Genomic DNA, 15329 nt, shown 5'->3' with positions numbered 1-15329 from the left:
AGGCCCAGTACCCCAACGCAACAACTCAACAAGCCCACTACCCCAACACAACAACACGACAGGCCCACTACCCCAACACGACAGGCCCACTACCCCAACACGACAGGCCCACTACCCCAACACGACAGGCCCACTACCCCAACACGACAGGCCCACTACCCCAACACAACAACACAACAGGCCCACTACCCCAACACAACAACACAAAAGGCCCACTACAACAACACAAAAGGCCCACTACAACAACACAAAAGGCCCACTACCCCAACGCAACAACACGACAGGCCCACTACCCCAACGCAACAACACGACAGGCCCACTACCCCAATGCAACAACACGACAAGCCCACTACCCCAACACAACAACACGACAGGCCCACTACCCCAACACGACAGGCCCACTACCCCAACACGACAGGCCCACTACCCCAACACGACAGGCCCACTACCCCAACACAACAGGCCCACTACCCCAACACAACAACACAACAGGCCCACTACCCCAACACAACAACACAAAAGGCCCACTACAACAACACAAAAGGCCCACTACAACAACACAAAAGGCCCACTACCCCAACGCAACAACACGACAGGCCCACTACCCCAACGCAACAACACGACAGGCCCACTACCCCAATGCAACAACACGACAAGCCCATAACCCCAACACAACAGGCCCACTACGCCAACACAACAACACAACAGGCCCACTACCCCAACACAACAACACAAAAGGCCCACTACAACAACACAAAAGGCCCACTACAACAACACAAAAGGCCCCCTACCCCAACGCAACAACACGACAGGCCCACTACCCCAACGCAACAACACGACAGGCCCACTACCCCAACGCAACAACACAAAAGGCCCACTACCCCAACACAACAACACAACAGGCCCACTACCCCAACACAACAACACAAAAGGCCCACTACAACAACACAAAAGGCCCACTACAACAACACAAAAGGCCCACTACCCCAACGCAACAACACGACAGGCCCACTACCCCAACGCAACAACACGACAGGCCCACTACCCCAATGCAACAACACGACAAGCCCATAACCCCAACACAACAGGCCCACTACGCCAACACAACAACACAACAGGCCCACTACCCCAACACAACAACACAAAAGGCCCACTACAACAACACAAAAGGCCCACTACAACAACACAAAAGGCCCACTACCCCAACGCAACAACACGACAGGCCCACTAGCCCAACGCAACAACACGACAGGCCCACTACCCCAACGCAACAACACAAAAGGCCCACTACCCCAACACAACAACACAACAGGCCCACTACCCCAACGCAACAACACGACAGGCCCACTACCCCAACGCAACAGTACAAAGCTCTAGCCATTGTTATTGGCTGGGCCCCACTGAGTGGTAGAGATAGTCTTCCTTTGAAAACAGTGTTGAATAGATCTGGTAGAATAGAACAATAAGAACAATGGCCATGCCAGCTTTGACATAACGTCTTGGCATAATGATCAGTGTTAGTCCAACGGTGTGGTCACTGGTTACACTGATTCAGCAGCACCAGGCCCTGGTATGCAGAGAGGGCAATACTACTGCAACCACTGGCAGAGCCTGAGACAACAGAACACTATACAAGACAGATCCTGGAACTGTTAAACTGACAGCTAACTCCTTCTGTAAACACCCATGTGTATAAATAACCTATCTTAGAACCAGTGCTCTTGTTTGAGCACCTGTGGTTGGTTTGTGTCCGTGTGCATTCTGCAGCCTACTGTCTCGGTACTCCCTGTGTCCTGGGTGACAGTAGTGGGAGATCAGAAGCATCGTGTCCTGGGTGACAGTAGTGGGAGATCAGAAGCATCGGCTGAGTGGCGGACCACTGGTTCAACAGCCTCTCATCTGCTTGGCCTGTCCAATGGGCCTGTTTGGATTGGGACGGCCCATAAAGTTCAGTGTGGAGTTGAATTGTCACCGTCAGACGGGAGCTGTTTACCGTTACTCGTTACACCCCGATGATTTATCAGGTATTTCCAGTGCATAGAGAGGAGAGAGAATGAGAGCAGGGTGATGCCGGGCTGATAAACTTGGTGAATACAGAAGTGCTGAAGGCAGTTGAAGATGTAAATGAGGCTGTAAGGACCAGCGAACGTCTTTGTCCCCCCTTTTCACTTGTTTGTTTAACCAGAGGCCAAGACAGGAAGCCGGCCCACACAACTCTGCTGTCCCCATGGCAACCCCACTGTTAATTGTGGCACAACTACTCACAGAGCTCTTTAGAGAGAAGGGGAGAGGTGGGGACAAGTGTGTGTGTGTGTGTGTGTGTGTGTGTGTGTGTGTGTGTGTGTGTGTGTGTGTGTGTGTGTGTGTGTGTGTGTGTGTGTGTGTGTGTGTGTGTGTGTGTGTGTGTGTGTGTGTGTGTGTGTGTGTGTGTGTACACGTGCGTGTGTGTACACGTGCGTGTGTATGTGTGTGTTTGTTTGCGGGTGTGTTTTATGCATGCCTGTGTGTATGTGTGAATTTGTGCAATTTTTGCATTTTTATGTGTAATGTAACAGTGTTTGTGCACCTTATACAGATTGTGGTTTTATTACTCTACATAGCTGTACATGTGCTGTGTATAGTTAGAGTTGTATTTTGGCACTTACTGTGTAGTGGTAGAGTCCTCGATCCCACAAGATGGCCTTACTGGCAAAGGACAGATAACAAGGTGCCTGGAAAACAGACAGGACAACAGACATCAGTGAGCACAACACACGAACACACACAACAAGGCATACAAAATCATCTCAGGCCATTCTTAAACCTGACAGAAATGAACATTCAACATCCAATCCTTTCAGGTCATTTCTCAATTGTAAAGAGTTCAGAAAAAGTACAGAAACACTATTGCAGACCAAGACAAATGTATCAACTTTAGATGAACTAACGCTGATGGAGAGAGTGTTGAGATGAACTGCTTTCAAAGGAAGACTATCTATATCACTCAGTGGGGCCCGGCCAATAACAATGGCTAGAGCAAACAAACCAATGAGACAGAGACAGAGACAGAGACAGAGACAGAGACAGAGACAGAGACAGAGACAGAGACAGAGACAGAGACAGAGACAGAGACAGAGACAGAGACAGAGACAGACAGACGGAGAGACAGAGACAGACAGACGGAGAGACAGAGACAGACAGACAGACAGACAGACAGACAGACAGACAGACAGACAGACAGACAGACAGACAGACAGACAGACAGACAGACAGACAGACAGACAGACAGACAGACAGACAGACAGACAGACAGACAGACAGACAGACAGACACAGAGACAGACAGAGAGAGCTCCATAGACATCCCTGTGAAACCCCTCCTGGTGCATCAATTGCCCCTCTGTCTCTATAATGAGCTGGTCTGTACCACTATTCCACTACTCCAGTCTCCAGCAGTGGGGCTCTACTGTAGCACAGACTGGACACTTCATCATAGTGATAACCAATTGTAATGTCTCCATTCAAACACATCTTTGCTCTATCTGTTCAGTTATCAGACTGCTTTTGGTTTGACACTTTTTGGTCCATGTGTGACTTAACAGCCCTTCTTTTACCAGCTCGGCTCCATGGGATGGACAGCACAGTGTCTGGGTGTGTCCATCAGTCTGACCCATGGGGCATGGGGCGCTATGTTAAGCTCATCAATCACCAAGAGACGTGCACACATCCCCATCGGAAACCCAGCCGCAGTCACCAGTGGAGCTCATCCATCTCTCTTTGCAGCGGGTGGCAGCTCCCAGAGCCCCCGAGTCAGCTCCAGGGGCTCACCCCTCATTCATGGGCCATAACCCCACACCGGAGTAGGTGACGGGGCACAAGGGCCTCAGAAGGAGGAGTACAATGGAACTTTCCTTGTGAGAGGACTGCTCTGACCCCCAGCCCCCCTTTGAGAGCTGTGTGGTGGCCCTTCCTGACCTGTGCCAGCTTGTGCCAGTCTGCTCTCAAGATGGGAAATTATCCATGCTTTGATGCTGCAAGTGGCTACAGGGCAGTATCGGGACTGACCATCAACAAGACCTGGAGGTTCAGGACAGCATCAGGTCTGACCATCTCCAAGACCTGGAGTGACAGGGCACTATTGGGTCTGCCCATCTCCAGAACATGGAGTGACTGGGCAGTATTGGGTCTGCCCATCACCAAGACCTGGAGTGACAGGGCAGTATTGGGTCTGCCCATCTCCAAGACCTGGAGTGACAGGGCAGTATTGGGTCTACCCATCTCCAAGACCTGGAGTGACAGGGCAGTATTGGGTTTGCCCATCACCAAGACCTGGAGTGACAGGGCAGCATCGGGTCTACCCATCTCCAAGTCCTGGAGTGACAGGGCAGTATTGGGTTTGCCCATCACCAAGACCTGGAGTGACAGGGCAGCATCGGGTCTACCCATATCCAAGTCCTGGAGTGACAAGTTGCCTTTGTATGTATGGGCTCTCCTGCTCTGTGCAACGATGAACATCACCTCTACAGATGATGACAGACATTATATCGAACAATATCTTTAAATAAGTCCACTTATTAGAAAAACACACCACAATATGCTCAGCCATTAATGGCAGCCCATCTGAATAATTACCAGGAGATGGACAACAACCAATTTCCCCATAAATTGTGAATGCCTTGGCTAGGACACAATTACCTTGTTGTCACTAATTACACATTGAATGTGAAACCCAGTACATTTACACACCAGAGGATGGCATGGCTGTGGATGAGGGAATTGTGAGTTGGTGATAATTGCAAATCTCACTGGGAATAGAGAAAAGAGAGGACAAGAGGAGGACAGGAAGAGGAAAGGGGGATGTATAGTGCATAGTGTTTTACCCAGACTCCTTTTGCTCAGCTACCAAATATGTCCTATTTCACCAGACTGCCAGAACAGTGCTGTGATGAATAAGGACCAGAGCTCATTCCCAGTCATGAACTGTGCTGCTGGGAGAGGCCCTGAGCCCTGAGCCTGTTACTAAACATGAGAGTTGAGCCAGAGGGCAAGAGGGCACACAGACAGTAATTACATGTCATATTAATGGTGTAAAACTACACCCCAGTGAACATGGCAGGGAAGTGGGGTCATTCCAATCTGATCAATCTATCCTCTTCATAATTTACGTTTATATTATTTATTTATTACTCTCTTCTTTTTAGCTTCCGGCACATGGTATTCCCAGGCGGTCTCCAGTCCCAGCACTAACCACTAACCACTAACCACTAATCACTAACAAGCGTGTTCAGGGTAGTATGTGCACAAGCATATTTTTTTATACCCTGTTTCCTCCCTGAATTAGGTCCCTTGGCTAATCTCTGCAACGCCTCAATGGGCTCAGGAGAGGCGATTGTGAAGGTGGAGTCCTCTGAAACATGACCCGCCTGGCCGACTACTTCTTACCACACTGCTCACTTAACCCGGATGTCAGCCGCACCAACGTGTCGGAGGAAACACTGTTCGACTGACGACCGGAGTCAGCTCGTAGACGCCCGACCCTGTCACAAGGAGTCGCCAGAGCACGATGAGCCAAGGAAAGCCCCAACGGTCAAACCCTCCCCTACCCTGGAGGGCCCTGGGCCTATGGGGCTCCCGGTCACAGCCGGTTGTGACACAGCCTGGGATCAAACCCTAAACTGTAGTGGCGCCTTAGCACTGCGGTGCAGTGATTTTGACCGCTTTCCTATTTGATGCCATTTCATCATCATTGATCCGTCATCACAAAACACATAATCCGGTTGAGGGTTGTCTAAAGTGATTGGCGTTCCCTTTTCCTTGTCCAATTCAGATGATGAGATTAGGTAGATTCCTGGCAGATGGAGTTTCCACTAGCTTGTGTCTCAAGGACGCCCCCCACCCCTCCTCTCCACCGACCTCAGGCACTTCCTGCCAGGGGGGGGCGCTGTTTACCATTGCACGGCCGCAGCGTGGGTTGCCAGGCTCCTGGCCTCAGAGGGCAGGAAATGCTGACTTGCTAGTCCAGGGGCAGTCAAAAGGGGAAATATGATGGGAGCTTATCAATAACGAGTAGGTGGAAAAGGGGAGATCAAATTACCAATTAAGGGCTAATCGCCAAAGTGTTGGCTGGTCTCGCTCCCTCTACCCTCTCTGTCTCCTCTCTACCCTCTCTTTCTCCTATCCCACTTTCCCTTGTCCTCTCAGATTTGTGGCCATCTGCCTGTGTTTCTCAGGGGATCCCTTTCTCCTCTCCTGAGTACGAGACGGGATGTTTTATTAATTCACTTTCACCTGATTACACCCTCTCTGTGAGCCAGCGTACATTAATAGGCATTTCATCAACGTTTAATCAAGGCTGCAGCACAGCGAACAGAGAACCAGGGATCAGAGCATCCTGATCAGAGCATCCCGTTGAGGTCAGCAATAAAGGGCCAATACAGGGACATATGATTGCATTAGGGAGCACGCACACACACACACACACACACACACAACAAGCCTCATGAGAACTGATACTACAGACAGAACTACAGACAAACGCAAAATAATATTGTAAATACACGCCGCAGCAATTCAGCAATGTCGCACACTCAATTTAGCAATGTCGTACACAAAGGACTACCATAGCAACACAAAGGACAAGAACAACACACTAAGCGCGCACCGGAGGAACCACAGGTGTCGGAAAACAATGAGACCATTATACGACGCAAGATGGCACCGCGGACGAGGAGATCGGGTTCAGAAGACAATCATGCACACGGCAAACCTATTACGGCCACACAAAAGAGCAGGGTTAGCTCCCCAGCATGGACCGGACCAGGTTAAAATTAGAGACAAAACCAGAGAGCAGCCAGATCCAAAAGAGAAAGCCCAGGGTCAGCTATAATGAGAGCTGAATGTGATCATCCAACCGGTCCTGTTTAATAGGGTTCATCCCTGCAAGGTCTGTGTCCTGCCTCTGGTGTGTGTACACGTTTGGTTGTGGGTCAGGGGGCTGCAAGGGCTCCATGACCCCGAAGTGACCTCTGGGAGTCAGAAGGGACCCCCACTGGCAAGACAGAGCTCTCTTTATACTTTAATCTGGTAGCACAGAGGATCAATATGGCTACCATCGGCGCTGGTGATTGTGTGAGCAGGAGTTAGCGTTCCAGCCATTTTCGGACCCTCACCGGGTGGCTGGACACAAAGCCAGCATCCCTCTGCCACCCCGGTCACAATGACCTCTGGGACGGTGGCACACCACCGGCTAACCTACTTAACATTCATTAGTGTCAAAGAGGTGAACAGATGCTCAGGTCTTACAGCTCTTCTCTCTCATGTTCTCACCGTGGGACTCATTGAACAGAGTTTGACGTGTTTTTCATTTGGGATATGGGAGAGGTCCGGCTTCAGTCCATTCTGCTGTTGATTAAGAGGAGGGCTCGGTGGCCAGACTCACCCTGTCCTGGTGGAGTGCTGAGCAGGAGCCATGTTGCCAGGTGATGGTGTTGACTGGACGTCTGGGCCGGGCCAGGAGCCTGGTAGGATGGATATTCTGGTCCTGCTGTTCTCTGTCCAGTCTGTTCCCCCAGCAAGGCTCTGGCCCTCGCCCGTTCTCAATGACCCACATGTCCCCTGAACTAATCTCTCTGACCTCTCTATTAAACTGTAGCCTACATCCCCTCTCTGTCGCCCGACTGAGTGAGAGGACAATGTGACATCTACAGGTCAATTCATATGGCTCATACTACAAAATATGCTCTTTCTCCATGATGTTGATATAGCTACCTCACTCTTGCAGCGACTGAATAGACATGGGGAGGAAGAGAATGAAATACCTTCCTGTGGGGGACTGAAACTGTGTTTTCATATGTGGATTATTGCTGTTAATAATTACCACCTTGTTAAACCAGTCTAAGTCACTGGTGCATGCTATTCCCCGAGTAAAAACAGATGAATGTAATATAATACTAACGAACGCAGAGTTCCTTTTCGTCATAACTTTGAGGCACATTTACACATTTCATGTTCTCTTATTTGTCCTTCACATTTGGGTCAGGCGGACCCCGTGATCCTCCAAAGCCATGAATGAAGATCGTCCCCAACCAAACCACACACACACACACACACACACACACACACACACACACACACACACACACACACACACACACACACACACACACACACACACACACACACACACACACACACACACACACACACACACACACACAGAGGCCAGAACCAGAAACTACAAACAGCTGGACAGAGAGCTTTTCAGCCCAAATACAGAGAATAGAAATGGATCACATTCTGGGCTGCTATAACGCTAGAGCATACATCTCCTAGACATAGTTACATTACAGGGGATATAGAGACCAAGCTATGTGGAAACAATGGACTCTATCAATTCCCCAAATCAGACCTCATTCGTGTGAATGTGTACATGTGTATGTGCCTGTGTTTGTTCTAAACAGAGACCTATCAATCAAAGCTTATTATCTAGAGTGTGTCTGTCTTCAGTTGGATGTTTTTTAACTTAGAATTTGTTTTGAGAGGACATTTTGTAAAAAACAGTAGTGACATATTAACAAACCCCAAACCAGAGAGTAACGGTAACCGTTGCCCCTAGTGACAAGAGACATTTAAACACACACTGACACACACAAGCTATCTTTTAGGTTGTTTGATATCTTTGACAGCCTTTCTGAATTGTATGTCTAGTAGAAGCTCTTTTCAAGTTTTTGTAAAGCTGTTTTCCTCTCATGAGCACAGTCCATTAACTCTGTAAAAGTTTACATTTTAGACAAAAGTATTTTCCCATATGAACTCAATAAGGAAATTAGTTGTTTCGGACAGACTAAAGCTTCATGGGTGTATCTGAGCTCCTGACCCTGCCTATACAGGTCCCTTCCTAAAGCACACTCTCCCCTTGGCTCCCTCCATTCTGCCCAACAGGGGTCTCTGCAATGCACCTTGGGTAATCCAGATGTCACAATGCCAGTTGCTAAGACACTGCTTGGAAATGCATTGTAAAGGGAAGCACAGCCTGGGATAAGTCACTGGCAGTCTGTTTCGTGCTGTGATGTCTCAACACTTTTTTACGATAATGGGTCAATTTCTTTGATATAGCTTATATCATTATTATAGTTATATCACCTTTATATTATGCTTGTCTGAATGCCCTGAATTGAACTGGCGTTTTTTCTTCTAAATGACACACCACAACTGATCTGACGTCAGATCCATACCAAGATTGATACTCCATTGCAATCCACAGGTTAGTGTTGGACTAATGGGGTAACACTTAATTTTGAGGGTCTGCCTGTATACTGGATGAACCATTACAACCCTATACCTGCTGTTACATCATTATTACCACTTTGTCATGTACTGTTCTGTTCCTAAACCACTTATTATAAGAACCTGAAAGCACATAGAAATGCTAAACAACACGTCTTATGAATTGACTTAATGTAATGGTTAAAAAAAAAAAAAAGGTAATTAAGCAATAAGGCTCGAGGGGTGTGGTATATTGGCCATATATCACAAACCCCTGAGGTGCCTTATTGCTATTATAAACTGGTTACCAATGTAATTTGAGCAGCAAAAATACCTTTTGTCATACCCGTGGTATACGGTCTGATACACCACGGCTGTCAGCCAATCAGCCTTCAGGGCTCGAACCACCCAGCTTATAATAATGTTTATAACCTGTTTAAAATCAAATGTCAAATAAAGAGTTGCTAAGGCAATAGCATCCCCAGCACATTCACTCACAAAACATATGCATATACACACATTACACGCACAAACACACAAAGCTGACAAAGCCCCATAAAAATACCAATACAAGCATATTCACGCTGTTCTAAGGGAGAGAGGCCTGCCCACTCTGTGCTGCCCATTGTTGGCAGCAGGGCTGTGAATCAAAGGGGGACTATGACCTCTGCCCAGCAGGACTGAGGGGAACCCTGCTACCCGGGCTCACTCCAACCCCTGGTCCCCGCTCAGCCTGGGGCACCACACTGGGCCCCCCCCTCCGGTACCAATGTTTTTTCCTCATCTCATCAATCTGTCAGCTTAGCCCTGTGACACACTGCACAATATGGTCCCCGTATTCCTCCATTAGTGCCCTCTCGCTCAATATGGCCCCAGCATTTCAATATTAATGACATCTCTCCCACTGGGCAAGGCCCCTTGTTCTGCCTAGTAACAACCATCAATACTATCCACAGCCATGCACATCCTCCTCATAGACAGGGTCACTATTCACTAGTCTATATTCATCAATACACAAAGCTGCATGCATTAACACCCATATTGTTCTGGGTCCAAATGACATATTCAAAAACTATTCTGTGAGTGTCCCCACCAAGGAAACAGCTGGTGCATGCACGTGCAAAACTGGCACAAAGTAGGCCTATAAGAAAGAGTGGTATTCAAGAAACCCAAAATGCTGGTCAACAGGCCCTCACCTATTCAGTACAAGTTGGACACATGTGTACGGGGGTAACAATCAGGGAGAGAGGGAGATAAAAAGAGAGAAAGAAAGAGAAAAGAGAAAAGAGAGAGCGTGTCTCTCTTTGGAGAGCCATGCCACTCGATTGGACTCACTTTAGAAACAGACTATTCAATTCATTTCCAAGTAAGAAAAGGAGACTCCAAATTATACATGGAATCTCTTCAATGGTGATTCTCTTAAATAGCAAAAAGGGGGTAGGCTGGGGACTGTATAAATTTGACATATACAAGGTAGCAGGGCATAGCGATTGTTGCTTCCCCAAAAAACTTTTTTTTCTTTCAGAAAACCCTTTCCTTGCTGAATAGGCACCTATTAGTGACTCCATTTTAGGCACAGGGCTCTTCAATGGCTCCTCACTGTGCGTCTTTATCATAGTCAGGCCCTGAATGCAGGCAGCCCCCCTCCTCCACCCCGAGCCCAGCTCCTCAGACTGTATAGATAGGTGCTGGAAGTGTGTTGGTGGCTGAGGTGGGGTGAGGTGGAGCGAGGTGGGGGTGAAGTGGGGTGTGCTGGGGTACTCTCGCACCCTGTTTTGAGCTCCAGGTGTGGTGGGTTAAGCACCGCGCTCTGAAGCCACTAAAGAGGACTCCATTGTACAGGCGCACACTTTCTTCGCCAGCGTTCTACATGCATTAGCTGATCTCCATAATGCTACCACCCCCCCCCCCCCCCCCCCACCGCCTTCCCCCGCCTCAAAACAAGTCAGGCCTCCGGCGAATCGCTGCACACCGCCTTCAAGCTCCTGTATTGTTGCTGGATTATTCTGGAGTTGGACGAAAGAAAGAGAGGAAGGGAGAGGATGTCTGTACTTTATCTCCAGGGGAGATGGAGAGTAACGAATGAGCTTTGTTAGAAAAGTGAGTTACTGCGCCGAAGGCCCCACAAACACCTGCAAGAAGACAGGCACTCGCCAGGGCAAGGAGGCCAGGGCAAGGAGGTCCCGTTGTTTATCTAACTGTGCTACTGGCCCTCTTCCAAAATCTCAGTATATCCCAACCTCATGTCAATCCCTCAATGTATTGTAGCCCCCACCCCATAAACAATACTGTATTATTCTACTGTACATCACAATCCCTATCCACCCTTCAGTCCTCTAAAAATACAGTCCAGGACTAGTCCATCAGAATGTCCCCTGGGCCAAGAAACCAACATTCTTTGAAAGGTTTAATAATTGTTACTGTTTGTGTGCCTGTGTGTGCATGTGTACATGCATCTGTGTAAAAAAAACAGCTTTTCAAGAGGAGGGGAGTTACAGAGTTTATGCTGATGTGTGTGTGTATGTGTGTGTGTGGTTGAGAATGCAGAGAGTGAAGTTGAGAGAGAGGGGCTGTATGATGAATATGGGGGCATTGTTCAGCCATGCTTACCTCCACGGGCAACCATCTGCTCCCTGTCAATGCGTCACCTGCTCGTCTGAGCCGTCTCCACGGAAACCGGGGGATTAGGAGAGGTTATGCCTTTGAAGGGAGGGGCCACAGCGACAGGCGAAGAGGAGGAGGAGGTTGCCTGGGGAGACCAGAGGAAGGGTTACTCAGAGAATGGCGTCCTCTGGTGGCGGAAACTGTACGTCAGTGCATCACAATGTTGAATATAGGGCGAAAAGTTTTCCTGGGCAGGTCATGTGGTCAGGAAAAACTCGTGGCCCTATAAATAACCTCTGAGCTATTCTCATGGAATGCTAATGCCAGAATGTAAACTCGGCGAAGTTTGTGAGGAGCTCCTTTTAAGGCTTTCATTGACGTCATGCAACAGCTAGGAAAGCTGACCAAGCAAAGCAATGTAGTGAACATGACTGTAGTGGCTGATTAGCTGCTGTAAAGTGATGTCCTGTCTGTGTGTGCAGCACAGTGAGACTGGTATATTGTGTGACAGAGAGCAGGAGGATGTCGGTCCATCACAGGGATCAAATTAAGGCATGCAGGTACAAACACTGTGCAGTCTGCCTATGATCACCACCATGTAAATACAGGTCTCAGAGCAGCTTGAAAGGCGTGTGTGGGAGTTCACAATGGACCTGACGAATGCATCTACCAGCAGCTGGAGGCCGGAAGTATTGAAACCCTCAATGAACACAGGAGCAAACAACACTGGGCTTTAAGTTGAACACTATCACTCCATCAGCTTCACTGGTAAGTTACCACGCATTAAATTACAATAATAGGTTCTCTCATTAACTTAGAATGAAATAACATGCTATTAAGCAGATGATGAACAATGAACAAACCAAAGAAACTCAGTCTCCTGGCTGGGTCGTTCACCTACACAGACAGACAAACTGTCACGTTCCTGACCTATTTCTGTTAGTTTATGTGTGTTAGTTGGTCGGGACGTGAGGTTGGGTGGGCATTCTATGTTTTCTGTTTCTGTGTTGGTTTTTGGGTTGCCTGGTATGGCTCTTAATTAGAGGCAGGTGTTTGGCGTTCCTCTAATTAAGAGTCATATTTAGGTAGGCGTTGTCACAGTGTTCGTTGTGGGTGATTGTCTTCCGTGTCTGTGTCTGTACACCACGCGGGACTGTTTACGGTTTGTTCGTTTTGTGTAGCCTATGTTTCCTATTCGTGCGTTCTTCTTGTTTTATGTAAGTTCGTCGTCTAGGTTTGTCTACACCGTTTATTGTTTTGTTAGTTTAGTCAAGTTCGTGTTTTCGTTAATAAAGTATGTCATTTCACTACGCTGCGCCTTGGTTCCCTCAATACTCCTCCTCTTCAGATGAAGAGGAGGAGGACTGCCGTTACAGAATCACCCACCAAGAATCCAGAACCAAGCAGCGTAATTTGGAGCAACGGGGAAGTATACAGGACTTATGGAGTTGGGAGCAAGTATTTAACGGAGAAGGACCATGGGCTAAAGTAAATCACCGTCCATGGGAACAGCTGGAGGCACTGAGGAGAGCAGAGGCTACCGGAGAGAGGAACCGGAGTTATGAGGGAACGCATCTGGCACGGAAGCCCAAAAAGCCCGTGAGTAACACCCAAAAATTTCTTGGGGGGGGGCTAAGAGGTAGTGGGCCAAGGGCAGGTAGGAGACCTGCGCCCACTTCCCAGGCTTACCGTGGAGAGCGGGAGTACGGGCAGGCGCCGTGTTACGCAGTAGAGCGCACGGTGTCTCCTGTACGAGTGCATAGCCCAGTGCGGGTTATTCCACCTCCCCGCACTGGTAGGGCTAGATTGGGTATTGAGCCAGGTGTCATGAGGCCGGCTCAACGCGTCTGGTCTCCAGTGCGTCTCCTCGGGCCGGCATACATGGCACCTGCCTTACGCATGGTTTCCCCGGTTCGCCTACATAGGCCGGTGCGGGTTATTCCACCTCCCCGCACTGGTCGGGCAACCGGGAGTATTCAACCAGGTAAGGTTGGGCAGGCTCAATGCTCAAGAGAGCCAGTACGCCTGCACGGTCCGGTATTTCCGGCGCCACCTCCCCGCCCCAGCCTAGTACCTACAGTGCCTACACTACGCACTAGGCTACCAGTGCGTCTCCTGAGCCCTGTTCCTCCTCTACGCACTCTCCCTGTAGTGCGTGTATCCAGTTCGGTGCCTCCAGTTCCGGCACCACGCACTAAGCCTCCTGTGCGTCTCCAGAGCCCTGTACACACTGTTTCTTCTCCCCCTACTAATCCTGATGTGCTTGTCCTCAGCCCGGTGTCACCAGTGCCGGTACCACGCACCAGGTATAGAGTGGGCTTTGAGAGTACAGTGTGCCCTGTCCCTGCTCCCCGCACTAGTATGAAGGTGCGTGTCCTTAGCCCGGTGCCTCCAGTTCCGGCACCACGCACCAGGTCTACAGTGCGCCGTATCCGGCCAGAGCCATCCGTCTCACCAGCGCCATCTGAGCCATCCGTCTCCCCAGCGCCATCTGAGCCATCCGTCTCCCCAGCGCCATCTGAGCCATCCGTCTCCCCAGCGCCGTCTGAGCCATCCGTCTGCAATGAGCCTGCAAAGCCGCCCGTCTGCCATGAGCCTGCTAAGCCGCCCGTCTGCCATGAGCCTACAGAGCCGTCTGCCAGACAGGAGCCGCTAGAGCCGCACGCCAGACAGGAGCCGCTAGAGCCGCCCGCCAGACAGGATCTGCCAGAGCCGCCAACCAGACAGGATCTGCCAGAGCCGCCAACCAGACAGGATCTGCCAGAGCCGCCAACCAGACAGGATCTGCCAGAGCCGTCAAAGAGCCATGAGCGTCGAGAGCCGTCAGCCTGCCATGAGCGTCGAGAGCCGTCAGCCTGCCATGAGCGTCGAGAGCCGTCAGCCTGCCATGAGCGTCGAGAGCCGTCAGCCTGCCATGAGCGTCGAGAGCCGTCAGCCTGCCATGAGCGTCGAGAGCCGTCAGCCAGCCATGAGCGTCGAGAGCCGTCAGCCAGCCATGAGCGTCGAGAGCCGTCAGCCAGCCATGAGCGTCGAGAGCCGTCAGCCAGCCATGAGCGTCGAGAGCCGTCAGCCAGCCATGAGCGTCGAGAGCCGTCAGCCAGCCATGAGCGTCGAGAGCCGTCAGCCAGCCATGAGCGTCGAGAGCCGTCAGCCAGCCATGAGCGTCGAGAGCCGTCAGCCAGCCATGAGCGTCGAGAGCCGTCAGCCTGCCATGAGCGTCCAGATTCGTCAGTCAGCCATGAGCTGCCCTTCAGCCAGAAAAGGCTATATACCCAGAACTGCCCCTCAGTCCAGAGCTGTCTCTCTGTCCGGAGCTGCCTTTCAGTCCGGAGTTGCCCCTCTATCATGATCTCCCTCTCTATCTTGATCTACCTCTTTATTCTTATCTATCCCTCTGTCTGGTGCTATCCCTCTGTCTTGATCAATCTCTCTGTCCCGGTGCTGTCCCTATATGTGATGTTACTAAGAAGATTTTGTGGGGGT

The 15329-nt window shown here is 49.9% G+C and overlaps 1 protein-coding gene across 1 annotated transcript in view; it reads right to left on the bottom strand.

Moving 5' to 3' along the window:
- The window catches only part of LOC139566102 (uncharacterized), a 60496-nt gene extending 52739 nt beyond the window's left edge, over nt 1-7757 (bottom strand). The window contains exons 1-2 of the mRNA XM_071387025.1: nt 7417-7757; nt 2646-2711 (exon numbers count right to left, since the gene is read on the bottom strand). Of these exons, the coding sequence (XP_071243126.1) occupies nt 2646-2711; nt 7417-7587 (237 nt within the window). The 5' untranslated portion in view covers nt 7588-7757. The remainder of the gene's footprint in view (nt 1-2645; nt 2712-7416) is intronic.
- Between the last annotated feature and the right edge of the window lie 7572 nt (nt 7758-15329).

Source organism: Salvelinus alpinus, chromosome 37, assembly GCF_045679555.1.
Source record: "Salvelinus alpinus chromosome 37, SLU_Salpinus.1, whole genome shotgun sequence".
NCBI lineage: Eukaryota > Metazoa > Chordata > Actinopteri > Salmoniformes > Salmonidae > Salvelinus > Salvelinus alpinus.
The sequence above is the reverse complement of the archived record's forward strand: the minus strand, read 5'-3'. Positions and strand labels throughout refer to the sequence as shown.